A 25,911-nucleotide genomic window follows, 5' to 3' on the forward strand; every position below is an offset into this window, starting at 1 on the left:
TAGTCTGTCAGCACCATATCACTTCTTTTAGTGATATCAAGGAGCTGTATGGATGCCATTGGAATCAGGAGGACCTTGATTGTTGTCATCTACTGGGAAATTGATGACAATGTCATTATTGATTTATCACGGCCTTACATTTTGACGATATGTTTATGATGAATTCAGAAGAATCGCATACTATAACTCTGAAAATCTGTGAATATACCACATCAGGTGATCTACAGCTTTTGTACTCTTATTACGAGGCAATGAAAGATTGTGAGGTCAAAGAAAAGCGATATTTAAGAATATGTTTGGTATGTTCAATTCAGCCATGAAATGGAAAATATTTGACCTGATCGCAATGCCGAGATGTTTAATGAATGCAAGTAACAAACTGCTTCTCAAAGATACTGGTTACCTCTTCTTGAAAACTTACCGATTTTCTGATGGACACCATTTGAGGAGCATGTTGTGTACAACAGCTAACCCTAATCAATACATGACTGTGTTGGCATGAGAGCCACCAGCAATATGGTAAAGGTCAGAACATAGTGGTCATGACATGAGGTCATCAAACTGGTATTGATATTGTCTGAATAGTTAATTTTATGCTGTTGACCAGATTAAGGTATTTGAGACATTATTAATTTGTTAGGAATAGCTTGATATGTTGTTTCTATTGATTGTGTGCTTAAATCCACATTGATTTTAATTTTCACTGGTAGAAAAGAAGTATTAATAATAAAAGAATACATACTCCTGGTAAATGTGAGGCACCAACCCTTATGTATTTTCAAACTTCCAGGTATCTTGCGGAAATATCTTCATATGACATTGATCTCCAGTATGCCAGTGGGCACAATGTGTGAAGCCAATTTGTGGTGTCCCCCGCCGTGATATTGCTGGAATATTGCTAAAAGCGGCGTAAAACCATTCTCACTCACTCACTCCAGTATGCCAGAATCTAGATCGGAAATGAAATATTATGATGTATTGCTATTAGATATCCATAATGGTAAGGTTATTTGGGCATCAAAAGTTAAGCGCATCTTATTTTCTTTCGGCTTTGGATATGTTCGGGAACATCAACAGTTACAGATATACAAATTTAATAACTTAAAATCCTCATTAAGTACAAAGTCAATTATATATTATTATATATTCATTACACAAAATATATTTTGCCTTAGAACTGTATTTGCAAAAAGTATCCAATTGTAAATCTTGACTGCCCTTGCTCTGGTGAGATGCTGTTCCCAACTGCTTCAAATCGAAACTGGACGATATGAAAAGGAATTAAAACATCACAGATTGTGTTTAGTTAGTAAACACAATACTGTTGAAGATGAATGTCATTTTAAGATTGTTTGTGATGTTGCCAATGTCTACAATGTTAGTATGTTCCCTAAATACCGTCTTTTCCCAACGTATCCTAGATTTGATATGTTAATTATCAAATAATGTTTCCATTATACAGAATTAACCTATTTAAACTTATAAAGCAATTTCATTTGCCTTTGGATGTGAACTGATGTATTGTGAATGTTTTCTCCCTTGATGTTACTCTGTAATGTAGAATGGGCATGTGGCCTACACTACAGAATGAATAAAGATTGATTGACATAGACCTCATTTGGTAAAAGAAAGAAAAGTTACCTTTAATATCATTGAAATAGGGTTTTAGTGCTCGCTGCTGCCACACAAAGATCTGAGGACATCCCATTACAGGTCCCATCACACTCAGATGAGATTGTGCTGAAATGTTAGTACAAGAGCAATGTATGTTGTGGCAGATGGTCCTGTCATACGATGCCAGGAAGCTCTGGAAGCAGAGGCAAGGGTAGTCGAGTAACTGATGCCATGGAACACATATAACACGTGCCATTAGATAATAAGGCTTAGTTTCTCTATTTCAATACAACAAAAAATATATTTCTTCTAAAAAAGAATGGAAATACCTTCTTTTTTTCATGTAAAGCGGTGCTTCATTTCTTTTAAGGAGTATGTGTTTCATCTCTTTCTATTGTCTCCTGGGGCGGTTGGGTAGCCTTGTGGTTTAATGCTTTCGCTCGTCTCGCCGAAGACCTGGGTTTGATTCCCGACATGGGTACAATGTGTGAAGCCTATTGCTGGTGTCCCAAACCGTGATATTGCTGGAATATTGTTAAAAGCGGCGTAAAGCCATACTCACTCACTCACCCACTCACTCACTCTATTGTCTCCTGTTTTGTATATCAGAATTTGAAGAATGACTTTTTTGTTTTCCTTGAGAAGAGCATAATTCATAGCTATTAATTTCCAGCACTTAAAATATCAATTATTTATGCCAGTTCAATCTGTAACTGTCATTGAGGAGTTGATGACCTGTGGTAAGAAAAATACCATGGCCAAATGCCCTTGTACTGTTTTCAGGGAAACTAGCTTACATCTGGTACGGCAGTGTGGTATAACGTACAGTCTGTGTAACACACATTAGATTTAACATCAATCAATAGTAAGCTTACACGGTGAGGTAACGGTAATAGAGTTCAACCCAGTTACACTCTTCATCTGGATGATCTTGTTTTCCTCATCTTTGTATTCGATGAAGTTACATGTTTGAGGGAGCATACTTATCCTCCTCGACTGATTTGTTGCTCGTTGTTGACCTGGAGATCAAACTGCATATTTGATAGGACTATTGCATGTGTTTTGTGTCGGCAGAACCTGCCAATTTCAAGACTCTGCTAAACAAGGGATGCAAGGGCGATGTCCTTAAAGTTTCTGTATAATTCTGATTGTATTGTTAGGAATGTTTCTGTTTTCGTTCCATGGGTGATAGTTGTATGTTTTCAATTTCAGGACTAGCATGTTCCCGTTCTTTATTAATTTGACAGCAAGTTGATTGCTGTACGTTTACAACTTCATGTCTCATCCATTCCCCTTCCTGAATTCTGTGACTGAGAGTTGATTGTTGTACATTTTCAACTTCATGACTAGGGCAATCCTGTTTGACAAACTTTCACCCAATGTTTCACTTCCAGTCACGGTACTCCTCTCAGGAGAAGCTGCACCAGCTGCCGTCACAGCCGACGGCGGAGGAGTTGCGTCTTCTTTCGCGACATTTTGGTAGTTCGGAAAACAATGCAGCCGCTGCCAGCATCGCATCAGCGACCTTGGAGGACGATGGAAGGTGCTCTCCCCTGATGCGGCCAAGGTCAAGGAGCTTGAGGTATGTAGGTCGCATGTGCATGTTTTGGTTCCGTAGTGCCTTGCTGCATCTGTTTCTGCATGATGAGTGTTAGAATAGAAAACTTGGTTTTGGAAAGGTTTCACATTTTTGAGTTTTACTAACAGAGTGTGGTATGTTGTTATTAGTTCGTTAGGCTGTGTTTGTGTGTCCTGTGTTTGGAAGGAAATGTGAATACATTATTTCTTGAATGTGATACCGTGAAATATTTCACAAAGTAATTTCAATTTTAAGGATAATAGTTATTGTTGTAATAACAAGTAATAGTTGTAACACCAGGGAATCGTTAAAAGAATTGTTGATTCTCAATAATGTTTACAAATAAAGAATCCTGTAACTGATGTTAGTATATGATCAACTTATATATTCATCATCTTATGGTTTCACAGCAATAGAATTTGTGGAATTACATTCATTCTTTTACAAATACTGTAACATATTCTTCAGTGCAATTTTCATGGTATGATTTTTTGTTGGTTCCAATAAACATAAATCTGGATGTAAATAACTGTTGTTATCAGGGCTTTTGGGTTTAATGCCTGACTAGTTTTATGGAGGCTAGTAGAGCTACACTTATATCATCAAGCTCTGTTAATCAGCTGTATTCCGCAAGGGAGCACCATCTTCACCTCAATGAATCTCACAGTCCCACCAAAATAGGATGAATACACCCTTATGAGCTCTCCTTTCTTGGTATTCTAGACGAGTTCTTTCCACTGTCATGGACTGTAGATCCAACTAGCGTCAGTGTATTGTATCTTATTTGTCTTATCAGTCCCTGGTGATCAAGCTTTCAGATCACAATATTCGATTTGAATTTCTTGGGGTGTATATGTGCTTGATGAGGAGGGTTAATGTCTCCTGATAAGGTAGTCGGGGCGATCACTTGAATCATTTGTTTATTTCAAGCTTGGCAAAGGCATCCATCAGTTGTAAGCCTTTTGTCACAGATTACCCTTGTGACTGATCTGTCTGTGGGCTGTTGAACTGCCGCAGTACAAATTGCACTGTAGTTTGAGTTGTTGCTTGTCTGGTAGGCACAAGTTCAATTCCCTTACATAGTTTTGAAAAACAAGTCCCATTCCTGAAGAACTTTGAGATTAAGTGGGACACAGCTCAGCAAATTGGTAGTGCTAGCAGGTAGTTCGGAACCCAGGTGTTCGTTATGATCTGTGCTTGCTGCAAGAGGTGCCTAAGTGGATCTGGTGATCAGGCTCGGTAACTGCTTGTCATCCGTAAAATGATGGCATGGATCATTTCTCACAGTATCAATCACTGGATTGTCTGGTCCAGACTCAAATATTTAGAGCCAGTTGTCATATAGCTGGAATTATGCTGAGCGTGGGGGTTAACAAGAAACGAACAATAAACTATTTACTCAATTTATAACCTCTCAATCTAGACAGGAAATAGCACCTTTATCTTACCTCTGCCCCTTGAGTATACAGCTGCTGTATGTGACTAAGGTTAAATAAGAGCTGATTTGCTTACTCTAACAGCATCTAACGTCAGTTGATGAACATTGTGTATGCACTGTAAGATGGAGTTCAGACTGGGTAGCCTAGTGGTTGAAGTGGTTGCTTTTGTCATGGATTCAATGACATCTTATCCATCAAATTCCATTGCTGGAATGGTGCTGAAAAGCAGGGCAAAGCTCAGCTCACACACAATGAAAGTTATGTTCTGTATGTTTTGATAGGTACATTAACCCCTGTGTGGGATATATTCATTATGTCTATATAGCAGGATAGCATAAAACTTGTCTCTGATCACATACGGGAAAGCTCTAACTTTAGAAAAATCAAATATAGGATCGTTAACACATCATTCGTTTCTTATCACTTATTTTCACAGAAGCATGTTTATTTGCTCTCAAATTTAAATTTGTTAATCGCACAATTACATCCAAATGTTGCATCCTTGGGTTATGAGCACAAATTGTATGTCTATGGCAAGAATAATTTGCATGAGAAATACATTTCACAGAATTGAATATATATTAACATAACACGAAGAATTTAGAACGATAAGACCAACTTTTGTTTTCTGTTCACGTAATTTTTTAGTACAAAAGAATGTTATTGACAAGGGGCCTCACAGTGATGGGTCTTCAAGCATATGCATGCAGAGCTCTTTAAACCTCCCTGTACTCATGTATATATGCTTGGTATCACTAATCAAGTGTTTGGTATAGCAAAAGTGCCATGAAGAAGACTCAGAATTTTAGTTCGAATTCCCAGTTTCAATTTCAAAGACGTCCCAATCCTATGGCACAAAGAAGCTGAGACAGTCTTCTGTCGTGACCTAGCTGCTGATGTGGGCCAAGATGACTTGTTCCAATACTCACATTGATTTTGGATGCTGACATTTTGACAATGCACGCCTCACTCAGATGAGGCAGCCACATATTTTAAGGCAGTGCAGTTATGTCCCTTAGTTAGCTCTGCAAGTATCCACTGGGTCAGATACAGATTTGTCTGGATTCTTGTGTTGTCATGTCATGCCTCTGTTTATGGATCTAGGATCTGTACTACTGACCTGACCCGTGAAGAATGGGTCTGCAACAACCCATGTTTGTCGTAAAAGGTGGCAATTAACGGGTTCGGTTGGTCAGGCTTGTTGACTTGGTTGATGCATGCCATCGTATCCCAGTTGTGTTGATCGATGCTCATGATGTCAATCAATGGATTGTCTGGTCCAGACTCGATACACAGATGGAATATTGCCAAGCGCAACATTTTCGAATTCAATCAATCATTTAATCTTCCTTTTCGTCATTAACTTGCACTCTGATATACTTAAAACGCTGTTTAGTTCAGCATTGATCAAACTCAGTCTGTCAAACAAGTGAAGTTGTTCATCCATGGAACAAAGATATGTACCAAAATCAATTCCTGCACAAAATCCATCAATCCTGATGTTCAGCGGGAAGTCCATGACAGATGTTTGTTTATCAAAATTCTGAGTCTGCCTTCTGAAGCTTAAGTATCTGGTTGACATTGCTAAATGTTGTAACATTTGCGGGTCAGGAAAGGAACTTAATGTTGTCTTTCATTCACAGCTGTGTGTAAATCAACCCTGATCAATGTTGTTTCTTAAATATGTGTATCATAAACCATTGTCATTCAATGTTCGTTACGGAAAATAACACCTGTACAAAAATGTTGTCGGTAAAATAACACTTTATATAGATCTATATATAAATTATTTCAACTTTCAATGTCAAAAGTGCCTGAACAAGAACTCAAAGCATGTTCTCTTCAGTCAAGTATTTCGTTCCATATATCTCGCACTTTTTTAAATATTGTGTAAAAACTTACATCTTTCTCAATCAGCATGGGCATGTCCTCTTGTTCTTTCCTCTAACAAATATCTATTCAACATCAAATAGATTATAAAACTGACAGAAAAAGCGTAACTGAATAAAGTATGAGAATATGATGTGAATCCTGTTGCCTAACTTAGATCTTTCTTGTTCAAGTTTCCTTAGTAAATACTGTACTGTTGAGTAAGTTGTGTATGATTCTAGTGCTATATTTGATGATGTTTATCTTCTTTTTACCTCCCGCTTGGGCTCAACAGCCTATCCTGGCTTGCTCTAGAGTAAGACATTTTTGTTGTTATTTGTTTTGTAGTACTCGTAGTAGCAAGTAGTATGTAGATCTAATACAGCACCAATCATACGGATCAAATAGCATTAAGATGTTGCTGTACTTGTTGGATGCCGTGGCCCATTCATTGAGTTTATGGGTACGAGGCTCTGAGAGTTGCCTTGTGATAAAGATTGGGAATATAGCAGAGCAAATATTAGCCAATCTGATGTGAAATCACCGAGGGACACATTCATATGACTGAAACCTTGCATTTATTAATTAGTTGGGTATTGTAGAATAATATTGATCATCTTCAACGTATTTTGAGTAGGATATATGGTTTCTTGAAACCTATTTTCTTTGGCTAATTAATGCTATATTTTTGGACATACAAAAATGGTGTCAGTGCTTACATGGAGACACAGTTTGGGTACTGCCGAAACAAAACAAATGTTATGTCTATTCACTGGGCCAGACCAATTGGTTGTTTAGGGGCAAAAATGTATTGAAGATTAATATTTTAATAAAATTGGTTGTCTGGCTAGATGCTCATGCTATCAACCACTGGTTTGTTGGATCCAGACTGGATTATTTATAAGCTGTTGTAAGTTAGCTGTAATAATGCTGACTCAGCGCTAAGCCCAGTCTCCCCAATTAATAAGTCGCTGAGGGGGATAGCATAATGCAATCTCATTCAAATATAATCCTTTAGTGTGACAGATATGTCTCTACATGAAGAGCTTTCTTATGACCCAATTAGCGTGAGGCTTATAAATGTTCGGTACGAATGAGCCAACCATTCCAACAGGCATATCTGATGTCTGTATCGCGGAAATGAATATATTGGAGGCTTCCGCATGCAGAACATAAACGCCATAAATGTTTTGTTGTGGATATTTCACAATCTGTTTTTTTTTCTTGTATCTACACCAAAAAGGTTCACCTCAATTGTGTTCTGTGTGGGTTTTTTCAAATTTCCAAATCAAGGCTGTAAAAGAAACAAAGCCGAATCACTTCAGAAAGCTGACATCCGATTGGCCCATAACCACTCATCCTTAATTTAAATTGAGAGGTTCAATTTTGCTCAGAGTTCAGCTGACGTGACCTCCTCAGGGGGTTTGGTCACATCTTGATGCAGAGAGGTATCGTGTCGAAGTAAAAGATTTGTTTTAAATGAGATTGAAGTTAATGTGACATTCCTGGTTCTATATATGTCTTCACCACCTTTGTACATACTGCATGCTTATTCATGGGTTTAGAAACTGACACCATGACACAACTTGACAGGAACTTAACTGTACCAGTTTTCACATTATGTCAATCTATTGTTGTCTTGATATTGAAATTCTCCACAAAATGGGTAATTATCACATATCTAGCTGTTATTAATGAAACAATTGACGGGAAAAGATAAGGTCACTAATTGATAAATGAAAACTATTTTCCAATAGAACAGTTACAGAGGTTTTTTTCTGTTTGATGTAAAACAACAAATAGATTTGTATCAAAACATAAATGAGATCCAGTGTCGTAGATAGAAATATTCAAGCACATATTCAGCAGGGTACCATACTGTATACCTGTCAGCCATATTTGTTTGATACTTCTCACACAGGGTGCACGATAGTTTGGCTATTTTAAAAATATGGGGATACAGCTAAAAATAATTCCAAACAAATTACCCTGCTTGATTTGTATGGTTTAAGGGGCGGTCCGGTAGCCTAGTGGTTAAAGTTTTCACTCCTCACTCCAATAACCAGGGTTCGATTCCTGACTTGGGTACAATGTGTGAAGCCCATTTCTGGTGTCCCCATCTGTGATATTGCTGAAAGGAGCGTAAAACCATATTCACTCACTTGAATGGTTTAATATGATTGGACCAGGAAATTCTACATCAAATCATTTCATAAACAAAAAATCCCACAGTCTCATTGAAAAAGTATTCAAAAATAGTGGTTCTATAGCAGCTCCATCAGTCATGTGTGTCAAGGCCACATTTCAACAAACATATATGTTATTAACTTTGGTAACTGAAAATAACAATTAGAGCAGTTATTATTGCCTTGTGCTGGACTTGTGTTAGTTCGTGTGGATGTGTTATCCGATTAGTTGTGCATCATGTCCATTGTGTCAGCTACTCATGTTGAGTTCTGCATGATTGTAGGATGTACAGGAGAGGAGTAGCATGATTTGGTTGGAGTCTTCCGGATGAAGCATTGATGATGCTGATAAACTTTACGATGTTATTTGCGTTTATTTCTATCAGCAATGCTTCAGATTCTCATGATTCTTATGCTTCAATACATATGTACTCCCTATATTACATTAAGCTGGTGAAGATCTGGGTTGGAAGTGGTCTTCAGTAACACATGCTTGTTGTAAGAGGCAACGGACAGTATGGGGAGGTCAGGCTCGCTGACTTCATCGATGCATGTCATCATTCCGTCATATGGCTGAAAAACTGCTGAGTTCGGTGTAACACGGCAAGCTATAAGTAGCTGAAATATTGCTGAGCCAGTGATTTGTTGATTTGTTTAAGTATGACTATTGATACTTGGTTAGATTGAGGATGCATGTCATCGTATCCCAATGGCGTGGATTGATGCTCATGATGACACTCACTGGATTGTCTGGTCCAGACTCGATTATAACAGACTGCCATCATATAGCTGGAATATTGCTGAGTGTGGCGTTAAACAACAAATGTACTATATGACATTTATATTGTTACACGGCTTTTGATTAATATGTAAGAAAAAGGACAGCACTTACAAAAGTAACACCTTACAATAACTGTGCTGTTGGGAAGGCTCATGCTTATTAATATTTCACATCTAATATGGTGGTATGAAGATAAAAACGTTCTCACTATCAGGGTGTTGAAATTCCTCAATGATTGGCAACAAAACATGTACAACAGACAGATATAATCTTTAATGTGGATTGCCATAAGTAGCCTCTTGAAGATCCGGGTAGAATTGGTCTGCAACCCATGCTTATTGTAAGAAGCGTGTAATGAGATCGGGTGGTCAGACTCGGTGACTTTGTTGATTGCAACACAAACAAAGCCATAAGTAGCTGAAATACTGCTGAGCCAGTGACTTGTTACTTTGCTTACTTTGTCTACTTGCTTACATTAAGAATGCATTGTTACCCCTGTGTCTCCTGCAGTAGTCCAGCTCGGTCCCCCGGTGGCGACTCGGAGATCATCATCATGAACAGCGTGTACAAGGAACGGTTTCCCAAGGTAAGTAGTTTCTAATTTGAGAGTGGGTATGGATGGTCCAGTCTTCTAAAGCGTTGCACTTCACCGTGCAGAGTTCCATCTTTACCAGAAACCTTCAGTAGTGGGCTTGAATCCTAGAGTTACAGGTTTTACTGCACTTTGCAAGTTGTCACAGGTTACAAAGTGGGAAACATCCATCCTCTGCTGTGACTTCAGGGTACCTAGCTCCCACATTTAGTGTACACACCTTAATGTAACTGAAATACAGTTCAAAGCTGCATTAAATAAACTTCTCACTTTGATTTGAGATCTTGGCCTCATTGCTCAGATTATTCGTAGTGCTACTAGTGTCGTAAATCTGTTGAAGTTTGGGGGTTGCGATAGCTGTACCACTGGAATCGCTTTTTGTGAAATGGTGCTGAAATGTCTTATTTCTCCAACACACAGAAGCACTCTGAGGGTCCTGTGTTCAGCTCTCATATAAATTAGTTCCAGTTTAATTCCCCACTTGAATGTATGAAGCCAGTTTTTAGTGACCGTTTGATTGCGATTTCGTTATTACTGATAGCTCTGTCAATATGAATGGAGCTGTACACTCACAACTTATGAACTGACAGTAAAAACACTGTCACTCTTTGTCACATTTCAGGTATTTTAGTCTCTTAATTTAATGAAAATGTAACTTCTAAGGTCAGCAGTTTTAGTATTTGCTTCTGATGCAAGAGACCCAAGTCAAATATTGTGCCACTGACTATTTTAAAGACCTCCGTCATATAGCTGGAATATTGCTGAGTGTAGCGTTAAACAACAAACAAATGAAAGCCATTCCTTGCTTATATTCCAAATTGTACAGACACACCAAAGGAGACAATAATTGGTGCAAACATGTAAGAAAAACAATGCATTTGTTTTTAGAAAGATCATTCAAATATTTATTGTGTGTTGAAAACTTTGTGTGTGTAGGCGACAGCCCAGATGGAGGAACGTCTGCGGACGTTTGTTCGAGACAGCAGTAAGCTGGGTGAGGAGAAGGAGAAAGATGCTGTGCTGTGCTTCATCCACCACCAGGTGCTGGAGCTGGCTCGGGACTGTCTAGAGAAGTCACAGCAGAAGCTCATCACCACCAACTACTTCTATGAGCTGTCTGACAATCTCGAGAAACTGGCCAACGATGTGAGTCCTTGGTTGTAATTTATAGATGTTAGGATATTGGTCTGTGATTATTCCCTCATTGAATATGTGATACTTTCTTATAAATGTGGCCACTTTTGGTCAGTGTGGTTCTGTGAGATTATTTTTTCTAAGCTGATTGGACTCTGATTATCTCTCTGAGATCAGAGCAGGGATTCAGATCGCTTCATTTTCTTGGACATTGACAGATTGTCCTGAAATGTCCTGAAGATTTTTTCCAATTTTGGTGATGACATAGAGGAATTTCCTGTCAGTAATGAATAAAATCGTGAAAATGATAGTTGTCAAAGGGAGGTAATATCCACAGCTGATTTCATAGCTGACACACAAGTCAAGGGGAGATAATTCTCACAGCTGTTGTAACAGATACAAGATTCAAAGGGAGATAACTGCTCACAGCTGTAGTAACAGATATGCTATTCAAAGGGATACTCCCCTCCAGACTGATTTCATGGCTGACACACAAGTCAAGGGGAGATAATTCCCACAGTTGTAGCAGTAACCAAATAAAAGGGAAATAACCCCATACAGACTCCGTTAATTAGGCTGTTTGTTCCCTCAGGCAAAGGACAAGTCGGTTGAAGCCTACACACACGTGTACCCCCTCATTAAACAGCTGCTCATCATCATCTCGCGACCCGCAAGGCTCCTGGAGTGTCTGGTGAGTACGTCATTGCTGCTTGCAAACAGGCCTTGCAGGGGGATGCCAGGTTGGGTAGCATTTCGTCATCATGTTAGGACTATTTTGGGAGGTTCTTTCAACTAGGAGGTCAACTAAATACAGTAGTGATGATCAAAAGCGTGTGTATTTTATGTTGGCTATTAATAAAAGTTAATCCTGAATGGGAAGGTTTCGCTGGATGTGTTGACATGTGTATTGTTTCATCACAATGAATCGGTATATTCCAGTACAGTATGATTGTATGTTAACATCAACTGAATTTCCACAGTTGAAGGCAACAGTAATTATATTCTAGGTTTCACTTTTAAAATTGAACAAAAAAATGTTGGTTTTAATGCGATGTCAGCACCTTAGTCGTGCTCGTGGGTTTCACCAAAGTGGTAAATGTCTGAGACCTGCATCACTTTAGGCTTTCCTTTCACATTAAACTCACATACTGTGATATAACTGGAATAGTATTCAAAGCAGTAATAAACCAAACTCACTCACTAACCCATGCAAATAGAATTCATGTTTCATTATAGTTCTTTAAGTTTCACCATGCTGAAGCCCATGTGTTTCATTTTCCTTCAATCAAAACAGTAAATTGCAGTCTGAAACATTGTTGGGAATTGATGCTTATTATTGGTGGCTTGATGTGTCTCGCCTAACTTCTGCTTGTTGTTGAGAGAATGAAACCTTGTTCGTCCTGGTTTGAAATCACCCTATATATCTCCTATATTTGTATTGAAGAGAGCAGAGAGGGTAAGAGTTTGTAGTTTCGGTATGCCAGTAGTGACTATAAATCACTTGTACACAGTAGTCAATATAGTAACCAATATTAAAACAAAACCATTTAAAACATATTCTTAACATTTGACAAGTGTCTGAATGACAAATATTATACTGTTGTGAGTTAAACACTAACACATGAACAATAAGTAACTTACTTTATTATGCATTATGCATGCATCTAGAACCCGGGTATTCCTTATTACAAAATTAATCAAAAGGGAAAAATTGCTTCAATTTGTATATAACTTGAGCAATGTGCAGATATGTACAGAGCAATGACAATTTCATTCAGTCTGAAAAAGCTGGGTTCCATTCATTTCTACATGTAAGGGGGCAGTCGGATAGCTTAGTGGTTAACACGTTCGCTCATCACACCGAAGACCCAGGTTTGATTCCCGACATGGGTAGATTGTGTGAAGCCCATTTCTGGTGTCCCCTGCCGTGATGGATTATTGCTAAAAGCGGCGTAAAACCATACTTACTCAGTCACTTGTTCATGTAAGACTTGTGTATGATAATGTAAAACATAATGTCAAGTTGTGAGATCTGTCTGTCCAGAATAGTTTTAACATATAAGACAAAAGTGTAATATGTAGGTAACTAGAGGCAACATAAAACTAATTTGGATATTGCACCCTGTTTCTACTGAACCTTATTCTTTTCATGTTTGGATAGGGATAGTTAATGTGAACATGAAGAGTAGATTTTGACAAGACAAACTGGACTTTCTTTTAAATGTCACCTGCAAATGCTTTTGTACAGTTTGACTGAATTTTGATGATTAGATCAATCTGTTTTGTTACCCTGAAACATATTTCACAACAAACCTAACCATTTTATCATTATGGAACTTTCATTAAAGGAGTATGGAATCTTCTTTTCAATCAGACACTTGTTGGTGTGCACAAGTTGGTGTGCACAAGTGTTGGTGCTGATGTAAGTCTGTATGGGTGTCTCGTATGGTCCCTCTGTGTGCAGGAGTTTGACCCGGAGGAGTTCTACATGCTGCTGGAAGCTGCAGAGGGAGAGGCCAAGCAGACCATCAAGGCAGACATCCCCCAGTACATCATCAACAAACTCGGGCTCAACAGAGACCCTCTGGAAGGTAGGAGAAACAATAGTGAACATCATGAAGAGGATGATGATGATGATGATGATGATGATGATGTAGTCCTTGGTGAAATGTTAGGTCCAATATTTGTTTTTGAAAAGATATACCCAAGAAACAATGAGAGCAGACTTTTCATTCAAATGCTGATTTCACTATAACAGTGAACACATCCTGTGCCCTTAAGGAACGTGGTTACAGTGAGATGTATATTTTGTTTCTCCGCTTCAACATTGGTCAGAGCAAATGTGCAGAATTCAAGTTGATGGTTCTGTGGCTCTGTTGCAGGTATCCGAGACGTCCCTATTGTGGACGACCATTTTGATGGCAAACTCCAAGAGGAAGATGAGGACCCCGAGGTCAGTTGTGGTGCATCTCTTAAACATAGGCGGAAACTTAGAACTACTGGGTTTAAGGCCATGACTGGTGATATTGGTGTCACACTGTTTCTTGAAGCAGGATATCTACAGGACAGATATTATGGTGTCTGTGATCACTTTAATGTAGTGCCTATGAACCTTTCAGATTTTACCTTCAGATTCATTTTAGACACCTTGATGTTTTATTCAATTGTGTATTTTGGCACCTGTGTCTGTAATATTGATAAGCCATTTTAAATACGAACTAGCTCACAACATTTGACATTACATGTTATTGTTTGTATTCCAGAGCAAAGAGATTCAGAAGCTGATGAAGCAAAAGCCTCCATGTGAAGAAGACTTTGAGACAATCAAACTCATCAGTAATGGTGCTTATGCGTAAGTAGATGAGATGCTGCTTATCTGGCAACTTCCCACACAGCTTTGTCACTCTCAAACATCTCTAGTTTCCCAGAACCTCTGAGAGGGATTAGGATGGGGTGATAAATGCTTCAATGTGTGATCTGGGTGGATGCTTAATAAGATCAGTATGAGAACTGGAAATTGCCCTCTTTGTCTGTGATAAATTGCATTGGTTCAAATTCAGACAGCATGCAATGTTGCTCTTGCTATCAACTACTGACTTGCTAAATCTAAACCTAAATCTAAACCTCTTTATGGAGTAGGATCCATGACAGTAATATGTTTTGATACATAACCTAGAATTTGCTTCACATGGTAAAAATGAAAGGTAGAGGGGTAAGCAAGATGCAATCTTTTAAAATGCTGTGTTTCTGATTCTTGTACTGTTGTGTTATAGGGCTGTGTTTTTGGTGCGTCACCGAGAGAACAGGCAGAGGTTTGCCATGAAGAAGATCTGTAAACACAACCTGATGCTGAGGAACCAGATTGAGCAGGTGTTCCTGGAGAGAGACATCTTGTCCTTCACAGACAACCCATTCGTTGTCAGCATGTACTGCAGCTTTGAGACAAAGGTCAGTCCCTAAACAGTCTGTGTAGTCTTTCTCACTCACTCACCAATATGATTAGTGGGTAGAGCAGAGAGAGCGGAAGGTTGGTGGTTCGATCCCCTGGGCACATCATACCAAAAGACATTAAAATGGTACTTGTTGCACTACCCTGGCCCGCAGCATTAAGGGGATAAGAGCAGGACTGGTCGGTTTCCAATCTCATTAAAATCAGATCTTAGTTCTTGCTGCCGCTAAACAAAGATCTGAGGACATCCCATTACGGGCCACGTCAGACCGACCTTTCTAGAACTCTGACCGATCAATGGAATTACTGACAAGAAGTTGATATTAGCCAATCAGACGGCATCTTTCTCGTGCTTTATGGTCTAGATTGTATAGATTCAGTCGTTAAGCCCGTAACTATCGTTTGGAATACCCCGTTTTAAAGTTTTCGAGGCTGCATGATTAGAAATCACATTCCGACTGTCACTTTCGTGATCTGGTAAGCGACGCTCTGATTGGTCGGATAAAAGGTCGTTCTGACGTGAACCCTAATGGGATGTCCTCAGATCTTTGTTTAGCGGTAGAGAGAACTAAGATCTGATTTTAATGTCTGACTGGTGTATTTATGTTAATGCTAGGGGTGGCTGTGTCTTGGCACACTGGAAACTTATGATCGTGGATTTGAATGCTGGTTCGCCCTGATTATGTTTCACCACCATGCCCGCACTCGTGGGTTTCATTGAAGTGGAAATTCTGAATTCAGCATCTCTGGCAGCAAAATCCACTCACAGAAACACCTGCGTATGGTGCTTATGGAGTATTATCAGGGTACACGGGGTACATGCGTAGAATGTGTTGCCATCTCCAAATTTCTTGTCATAAGAGCTAGTAAATTAACGTGGTGTTTCCCGGGTTAGAATTGGTCCGTCAACCTTTGCTCGTTATAAATGAATCGGGTGGTCAGGCTGGCTGATGGTGTGTCATCATACCCTAACAGCCCGTATCATTTCTCATAATATCAATCACTTGATTATCTGGTCCAGATTTGATTTTTACAGACCACCATTACATAGTTAGACTATTGCTGAGTGGCATTAAACAATAAAACAAAGAGTAAGACCTGCCACCTTCACACACTAATGATGTTTATTACAGAAGCACCTGTGTATGGTGCTTATAGAGTAAGACCTCCCACCTTCTCACACTAATGATGTTTATTACAGAAGCACCGTATGTATGGTGCTTATAGAGTAAGACCTGCCACCTTCACACACTAATGATGTTTATTACAGAAGCACCTGTGTATGGTGCTTATAGAGTAAGACCTACCACCTTCTCACACTAATGATGTTTATTACAGAAGCACCGTATGTATGGTGCTTATAGAGTAAGACCTACCACCTTCACACACTAATGTTTATTACAGAAGCACCTGTGTATGGTGCTTATAGAGTAAGACCTGCCACCTTCACACACTAATGTTTATTACAGAAGCACCTGTGTATGGTGCTTATAGAGTAAGACCTGCCACCTTCACACACTAATGATGTTTATTACAGAAGCACCGTATGTATGGTGCTTATAGAGTAAGACCTCCCACCTTCACACACTAATGTTTATTACAGAAGCACCTGTGTATGGTGCTTATAGAGTAAGACCTACCACCTTCACACACTAATGATGTTTATTACAGAAGCACCTGTGTATGGTGCTTATAGAGTAAGACCTACCACCTTCACACACTAATGTTTATTACAGAAGCACCTGTGTATGGTGCTTATAGAGTAAGACCTGCCACCTTCACACACTAATGATGTTTATTACAGAAGCACCTGTGTATGGTGCTTATAGAGTAAGACCTCCCACCTTCACACACTAATGTTTATTACAGAAGCACCTGTGTATGGTGCTTATAGAGTAAGACCTCCCACCTTCTCACACTAATGATGTTTATTACAGAAGCACCGTATGTATGGTGCTTATAGAGTAAGACCTGCCACCTTCACACACTAATGATGTTTATTACAGAAGCACCTGTGTATGGTGCTTATAGAGTAAGACCTACCACCTTCTCACACTAATGATGTTTATTACAGAAGCACCTGTGTATGGTGCTTATAGAGTAAGACCTGCCACCTTCACACACTAATGTTTATTACAGAAGCACCTGTGTATGGTGCTTATAGAGTAAGACCTACCACCTTCACACACTAATGATGTTTATTACAGAAGCACCGTATGTATGGTGCTTATAGAGTAAGACCTACCACCTTCACACACTAATGTTTATTACAGAAGCACTTGTAAATGGTGCTTATAGAGTAAGACCTACCACCTTCTCACACTAATGATGTTTATTACAGAAGCACCTGTGTATGGTGCTTATAGAGTAAGACCTACCACCTTCTCACACTAATGATGTTTATTACAGAAGCACCGTATGTATGGTGCTTATAGAGTAAGACCTGCCACCTTCACACACTAATGTTTATTACAGAAGCACCTGTGTATGGTGCTTATAGAGTAAGACCTGCCACCTTCACACACTAATGTTTATTACAGAAGCACCTGTGTATGGTGCTTATAGAGTAAGACCTGCCACCTTCACACACTAATGTTTATTACAGAAGCACCTGTGTATGGTGCTTATAGAGTAAGACCTGCCACCTTCACACACTAATGATGTTTATTACAGAAGCACCGTATGTATGGTGCTTATAGAGTAAGACCTCCCACCTTCACACACTAATGTTTATTACAGAAGCACCTGTGTATGGTGCTTATAGAGTAAGACCTGCCACCTTCACACACTAATGATGTTTATTACAGAAGCACCTGTGTATGGTGCTTATAGAGTAAGACCTACCACCTTCACACACTAATGATGTTTATTACAGAAGCACCGTATGTATGGTGCTTATAGAGTAAGACCTACCACCTTCACACACTAATGTTTATTACAGAAGCACTTGTAAATGGTGCTTATAGAGTAAGACCTACCACCTTCTCACACTAATGATGTTTATTACAGAAGCACCTGTGTATGGTGCTTATAGAGTAAGACCTACCACCTTCTCACACTAATGATGTTTATTACAGAAGCACCGTATGTATGGTGCTTATAGAGTAAGACCTACCACCTTCACACACTAATGTTTATTACAGAAGCACCTGTGTATGGTGCTTATAGAGTAAGACCTGCCACCTTCACACACTAATGTTTATTACAGAAGCACCTGTGTATGGTGCTTATAGAGTAAGACCTGCCACCTTCACACACTAATGTTTATTACAGAAGCACCTGTGTATGGTGCTTATAGAGTAAGACCTGCCACCTTCACACACTAATGATGTTTATTACAGAAGCACCGTATGTATGGTGCTTATAGAGTAAGACCTCCCACCTTCACACACTAATGTTTATTACAGAAGCACCTGTGTATGGTGCTTATAGAGTAAGACCTGCCACCTTCACACACTAATGATGTTTATTACAGAAGCACCTGTGTATGGTGCTTATAGAGTAAGACCTCCCACCTTCACACACTAATGTTTATTACAGAAGCACCTGTGTATGGTGCTTATAGAGTAAGACCTCCCACCTTCTCACACTAATGATGTTTATTACAGAAGCACCGTATGTATGGTGCTTATAGAGTAAGACCTGCCACCTTCACACACTAATGATGTTTATTACAGAAGCACCTGTGTATGGTGCTTATAGAGTAAGACCTACCACCTTCTCACACTAATGATGTTTATTACAGAAGCACCTGTGTATGGTGCTTATAGAGTAAGACCTGCCACCTTCACACACTAATGTTTATTACAGAAGCACCTGTGTATGGTGCTTATAGAGTAAGACCTACCACCTTCACACACTAATGATGTTTATTACAGAAGCACCGTATGTATGGTGCTTATAGAGTAAGACCTACCACCTTCACACACTAATGTTTATTACAGAAGCACTTGTAAATGGTGCTTATAGAGTAAGACCTACCACCTTCTCACACTAATGATGTTTATTACAGAAGCACCTGTGTATGGTGCTTATAGAGTAAGACCTACCACCTTCTCACACTAATGATGTTTATTACAGAAGCACCGTATGTATGGTGCTTATAGAGTAAGACCTGCCACCTTCACACACTAATGTTTATTACAGAAGCACCTGTGTATGGTGCTTATAGAGTAAGACCTGCCACCTTCACACACTAATGTTTATTACAGAAGCACCTGTGTATGGTGCTTATAGAGTAAGACCTGCCACCTTCACACACTAATGTTTATTACAGAAGCACCTGTGTATGGTGCTTATAGAGTAAGACCTGCCACCTTCACACACTAATGATGTTTATTACAGAAGCACCGTATGTATGGTGCTTATAGAGTAAGACCTCCCACCTTCACACACTAATGTTTATTACAGAAGCACCTGTGTATGGTGCTTATAGAGTAAGACCTACCACCTTCACACACTAATGATGTTTATTACAGAAGCACCGTATGTATGGTGCTTATAGAGTAAGACCTGCCACCTTCACACACTAATGATGTTTATTACAGAAGCACCTGTGTATGGTGCTTATAGAGTAAGACCTACCACCTTCTCACACTAATGATGTTTATTACAGAAGCACCTGTGTATGGTGCTTATAGAGTAAGACCTACCACCTTCTCACACTAATGATGTTTATTACAGAAGCACCTGTGTATGGTGCTTATAGAGTAAGACCTGCCACCTTCACACACTAATGATGTTTATTACAGAAGCACCTGTGTATGGTGCTTATAGAGTAAGACCTACCACCTTCACACACTAATGATGTTTATTACAGAAGCACCGTATGTATGGTGCTTATAGAGTAAGACCTACCACCTTCACACACTAATGTTTATTACAGAAGCACTTGTAAATGGTGCTTATAGAGTAAGACCTACCACCTTCTCACACTAATGATGTTTATTACAGAAGCACCTGTGTATGGTGCTTATAGAGTAAGACCTACCACCTTCTCACACTAATGATGTTTATTACAGAAGCACCGTATGTATGGTGCTTATAGAGTAAGACCTGCCACCTTCACACACTAATGTTTATTACAGAAGCACCTGTGTATGGTGCTTATAGAGTAAGACCTGCCACCTTCACACACTAATGTTTATTACAGAAGCACCTGTGTATGGTGCTTATAGAGTAAGACCTACCACCTTCTCACACTAATGATGTTTATTACAGAAGCACCTGTGTATGGTGCTTATAGAGTAAGACCTACCACCTTCACACACTAATGATGTTTATTACAGAAGCACTTGTAAATGGTGCTTATAGAGTAAGACCTACCACCTTCTCACACATGTGATGTTTATTACAGAAGCACCTGTGTATGGTGCTTATAGAGTAAGACCTACCACCTTCTCACACAAGTGATGTTTATTACAGAAGCACCTGTGTATGGTGCTTATAGAGTAAGACCTACCACCTTCTCACACAAGTGATGTTTATTACAGAAGCACTTGTAAATGGTGCTTATAGAGTAAGACCTACCACCTTCACACACTAATGATGTTTATTACAGAAGCACTTGTAAATGGTGCTTATAGAGTAAGACCGGACCTACCATCTTCTCACACATGTGATGTTTATTACAGAAGCACCTGTGTATGGTGCTTATAGAGTAAGACCTACCACCTTCTCACACAAGTGATGTTTATTACAGAAGCACCTGTGTATGGTTATGGAGTATGTTGAAGGAGGGGACTGTGCTACACTACTCAAGAACGTAGGTCCTCTGCCACTTGACCTGGCCAGGTGAGGAAACCTTTCATTTTGTAAACTGTTTCTGTCAGTTCTAGGTATTAAAAGTGAGACTCAGAACTATGCTACGTTCAACTTCTTTCTGAATTTTGTTTTGATTAATAAAATAAGGAAGTGCTTTGAGCTTTCCCTAGTTTTGTATGGAAAAATGGTGCAATATTAATGGCATCATTATCATGATGATTATTGTTATTATTACTCTGCATTAACCAGTAAGCTCATGCTGACACTCTGCTATCTGTTCCAGGATGTATTTTGCTGAGACAGTGTTAGCCCTGGAGTACCTGCACAGCTATGGCATCGTGCACAGGGACCTCAAACCTGACAAGTAAGTCCACTACTCACCAGCTATGGTAACCATGTTAATTTGTTCCATGTTCCTTAAATGTTGGGTTGGTGGGGAGCCTTGTGATTAAAGCGTTTGCTCTTCACGCAGAAGGGCTGGGGTCAATTCCCCACATGGCTACAATATGTGAGGCCCATTTCTAGTGTCCCATGATGTTGCTTGAATATTGCTATAGATGGCATTAGACCATGCTCACTCCAATGTCATATTTGATGTGCAGTGTTTCCAAAAAAGATGTGAGCAGTAGGGTAGCCTAGTGGTTAAAGCGTTCTCTCATCACGTAGAGGTCTGGGTTCTATTTCCCCCATGGGTTCAATGTGTGAAACCCATTTCTGGTGTCCCCCGCTGTGATATTGCAAAAAGCGGTGTTAAATCATACTCGCTCACTCCTAAAAGATATAAAAGATTGAGGATGATTGAGATTCTTTCTTTTCTTGCAGCCTACTGATAAACGCTACTGGACATGTGAAACTGACAGACTTTGGGCTCTCCAAGATTGGTCTCATGAGCTGTAAGTATGATGTCATTGTGTACAGTATTTACTTGATGCGACCCGTGAAGATTAGGGGTGGAAAAGGTCCTCAGCAACCCATGCTTGCCGTAAATGTGAAGATTAGGGGTGGAAAAGGTCCTCAGCAACCCATGCTTGCCGTAAATGTGAAGATTAGGGGTGGAAAAGGTCCTCAGCAACCCATGCTTGCCGTAAATGTGAAGATTAGGGATGGAAAAGGTCCTCAGCATCCCATGCTTGCCGTAAATGTGAAGATTAGGGATGGAAAAGGTCCTCAGCAACCCATGCTTGCCGTAAATGTGAAGATTAGGGGTGGAAAAGGTCCTCAGCATCCCATGCTTGCCGTAAATGTGAAGATTAGGGGTGGAAAAGGTCCTCAGCAACCCATGCTTGCCGTAAATGTGAAGATTAGGGATGGAAAAGGTCCTCAGCATCCCATGCTTGCCGTAAATGTGAAGATTAGGGATGGAAAAGGTCCTCAGCAACCCATGCTTGCCGTAAATGTGAAGATTAGGGGTGGAAAAGGTCCTCAGCATCCCATGCTTGCCGTTAAAGGCAACTATGCTTGTCGTAAGAGACCACAAACAGGATCGGGTGGTCAGACTCGTGTCATCGTATCCCATTTGCGTAAATCAATACTCATAATGTCAATTATTGGGTTGGAAATCATATGTAAACACTATTAATCAATTATACTGAATAGACTTACAGTACCTGGCACTATTGGTAAGAAATTGTACTGAGAGTAATAGTTGATTGAAGTACAAACTACATACCATTAAATCTGTAAGCTCAAAAGAATGGCAAATTCAATTTGGTCTTCATTTAATTAGGAAGGATAACACTGAGATAAGAGGAGACAACAATTCAAACATATTGTGTTTCAGTGACCACCAACCTATACGAAGGGGCCATGGATAAGGACTACAAACAGTTCAAGGACAAGCAGGTGTACGGTACACCTGAGTACATCGCCCCTGAGGTCATCCTCCGACAGGGATATGGTGAGTGGTTGTCCTGCAATGAAGAAACTGAGTGAGCCTAGATTGATGTAGCAGCTCAAGTTATTAGTTCTTAAATTAAATTGATCTCGAACTTCCCTGTTAGAACATGCTGGTCAAAAGAGGCGACAATATGGATCAGGTGGTCAGGCTCTGTGACTTGATTTATAGCATGTTGACAGCTTGGATCATTGCTCAGAATATCAATCACTGGATTGTCTGGCCCAGACTCTTTCAAAATACAGGCCACCATCACATAGCTGGAATATTTCTGAGTGCTGCGTTAGTCAACAAACAAACTATCGGTAAACTTTTATGGTATCACTATTTTTGTTGGTCAGGAGTGTGCAACTGTTAGTCGAAAATACTGAGCATCTTAGACAGGATTGTAAGATCGTCTCTACTGTTGCAGGCAAGTGTGTGGACTGGTGGTCTATGGGAATTATCCTGTATGAGTTCCTGGTGGGATGTGTGCCCTTTTTCGGAGGCACCACAGAGGAACTTTTTGCACAAGTTATTCACGGTATGTATTTCTGGTAGTGAAGTCATTGTCCTTGTCCTTAGAACATTAAAAAGTCCATAGTAGCAAAAGGAATGACTTATAAGACTACTTTAATGGCCATCCTTCTCTATATGACCTTAGTGTATGTGGAATGAATATGTCAGTGTCATTCGTCTGATTATAATAGAAGATATTTTTGGAATAATTATGGCAATGATGATGAGGAAGAGGAGGCAATAAACGCATGCTCATAAGATAGTCAGAATCATACAGTCGAGTCTGCTTTATGCAGAGGTTACTATTGGATATGGAAAGGGTTTTGTTGTCTTATTCAGATATTATCTTTTATCCTGATGATAAAATCTTGATCGATGATAGTCATGACACAATTTCACAATTAAGCGACCCCTTGAATTTGAAGCTTTTAACATAGGGTCATGAGAGGACCCATTTGCCTTATTTCTAACACTGCATGGTGATTCAACAGAGGAGATTGAGTGGCCGTTGGAGGATGAGTGGCAGGGTCGGGATGATGCCAAGGACCTTATCACTCGCCTGCTGACTAACAACCCAGTAGCCAGGCTAGGAACTACAGGGGCGCAGGAGGTCAAGGAGCATTTGTTCTTCATGGGGCTCAACTGGGAGAGCCTGCTGCGACAGAAGGCGGAGTTTGTACCCCAGCTGGACGATGATGAGGACACTAGCTACTTCGACAGTGAGTTTACTTTAACCCACCTTGTGAAGGCAAGAACAGTATCATGTGGAATAGTTTCATGTGTAAGCCCTTCTAAAACTGGTTGTGTCTGCGGTACCCCATACTTTTAAACAAGGCTGTTACAATGTTGTATGAATATTACTAAGAGGGGTAGATACAGAACCATAGCTTTAGTCAGCTGTCCATCAATACTTGTACTGAACCAGCCCTGGTATGTCCATCAATACTTGTACTGAACCAGCCCTGGTATGTCCTTCAATACTTGTACTGAACCAGCCCTGGTATGTCCATCAATACTTGTACTGAACCAGCCCTGGTATGTCCATCAATACTTGTACTGAACCAGCCCTGGTATGTCCATCAATACTTGTACTGAACCAGCCCTGGTATGTCCTTCAATACTTGTACTGAACCAGCCCTGTTATGTCCATCAATACTTGTACTGAACCAGCCCTGGTATGTCCATCAATACTTGTACTGAACCAGCCCTGGTATGTCCATCAATACTTGTACTGAACCAGCCCTGGTATGTCCATCAATACTTGTACTGAACCAGCCCTGGTATGTCCATCAATACTTGTACTGAACCAGCCCTGGTATGTCCATCAATACTTGTACTGAACCAGCCCTGGTATGTCCATCAATACTTGTACTGAACCAGCCCTGTTATGTCCATCAATACTTGTACTGAACCAGCCCTGGTATGTCCATCAATACTTGTACTGAACCAGCCCTGGTATGTCCTTCAATACTTGTACTGAACCAGCCCTGTTATGTCCATCAATACTTGTACTGAACCAGCCCTGGTATGTCCTTCAATACTTGTACTGAACCAGCCCTGTTATGTCCATCAATACTTGTACTGAACCAGCCCTGGTATGTCCATCAATACTTGTACTGAACCAGTCCTGGTATGTCCTTCAATACTTTGACTGAACCAGCCCTGGTATGTCCATCAATACTTGTACTGAACCAGCCCTGTTATGTCCTTCAATACTTGTACTGAACCAGCCCTGGTATGTCCATCAATACTTGTACTGAACCAGCCCTGTTATGTCCATCAATACTTGTACTGAACCAGCCCTGGTATATCCTTCAATACTTGTACTGAACCAGCCCTGGTATGTCCTTCAATACTTGTACTGAACCAGCCCTGTTATGTCCTTCAATACTTGTACTGAACCAGCCCTGTTATGTCCATCAATACTTGTACTGAACCAGCCCTGGTATGTCCATCAATACTTGTACTGAACCAGCCCTGGTATGTCCATCAATACTTGTACTGAACCAGCCCTGGTATGTCCATCAATACTTGTACTGAACCAGCCCTGGTATGTCCATCAATACTTGTACTGAACCAGCCCTGGTATGTCCATCAATACTTGTACTGAACCAGCCCTGGTATGTCCATCAATACTTGTACTGAACCAGCCCTGGTATGTCCATCAATACTTGTACTGAACCAGCCCTGTTATGTCCATCAATACTTGTACTGAACCAGCCCTGGTATGTCCATCAATACTTGTACTGAACCAGCCCTGGTATGTCCTTCAATACTTGTACTGAACCAGCCCTGTTATGTCCATCAATACTTGTACTGAACCAGTCCTGGTATGTCCTTCAATACTTGTACTGAACCAGCCCTGTTATGTCCATCAATACTTGTACTGAACCAGCCCTGGTATGTCCATCAATACTTGTACTGAACCAGTCCTGGTATGTCCTTCAATACTTTGACTGAACCAGCCCTGGTATGTCCATCAATACTTGTACTGAACCAGCCCTGTTATGTCCTTCAATACTTGTACTGAACCAGCCCTGGTATGTCCATCAATACTTGTACTGAACCAGCCCTGGTATGTCCATCAATACTTGTACTGAACCAGCCCTGTTA

At 40.0% G+C, this 25,911-nt stretch overlaps 1 protein-coding gene across 6 annotated transcripts in view; it reads left to right on the forward strand.

The window, feature by feature from the left end:
* LOC139478597 (microtubule-associated serine/threonine-protein kinase 3-like) overlaps positions 1–25,911 on the forward strand; it is a 199,131-nt gene that overhangs the window by 157,368 nt on the left and 15,852 nt on the right. For 5 of the 6 annotated variants that reach the window (XM_071261144.1, XM_071261146.1, XM_071261145.1 and 2 more), the window contains 15 exons: positions 3,009–3,196; positions 6,797–6,817; positions 9,979–10,054; positions 10,997–11,206; positions 11,787–11,885; positions 13,659–13,785; positions 14,077–14,147; positions 14,458–14,546; positions 14,968–15,142; positions 20,845–20,936; positions 21,190–21,270; positions 21,729–21,799; positions 22,687–22,803; positions 23,213–23,323; positions 23,790–24,017. In XM_071261144.1, coding sequence (XP_071117245.1) covers positions 3,009–3,196; positions 6,797–6,817; positions 9,979–10,054; positions 10,997–11,206; positions 11,787–11,885; positions 13,659–13,785; positions 14,077–14,147; positions 14,458–14,546; positions 14,968–15,142; positions 20,845–20,936; positions 21,190–21,270; positions 21,729–21,799; positions 22,687–22,803; positions 23,213–23,323; positions 23,790–24,017 — 1,756 coding nt within the window. The remainder of the gene's footprint in view (positions 1–3,008; positions 3,197–6,796; positions 6,818–9,978; positions 10,055–10,996; positions 11,207–11,786; positions 11,886–13,658; positions 13,786–14,076; positions 14,148–14,457; positions 14,547–14,967; positions 15,143–20,844; positions 20,937–21,189; positions 21,271–21,728; positions 21,800–22,686; positions 22,804–23,212; positions 23,324–23,789; positions 24,018–25,911) is intronic. The other variant, XM_071261147.1, reaches the window with a different exon arrangement.

This window comes from Haliotis cracherodii, unplaced genomic scaffold (assembly GCF_022045235.1).
Source record: "Haliotis cracherodii isolate W230 unplaced genomic scaffold, xgHalCrac1.p SCAF_4, whole genome shotgun sequence".
In the NCBI taxonomy this organism is placed as follows: domain Eukaryota; kingdom Metazoa; phylum Mollusca; class Gastropoda; order Lepetellida; family Haliotidae; genus Haliotis; species Haliotis cracherodii.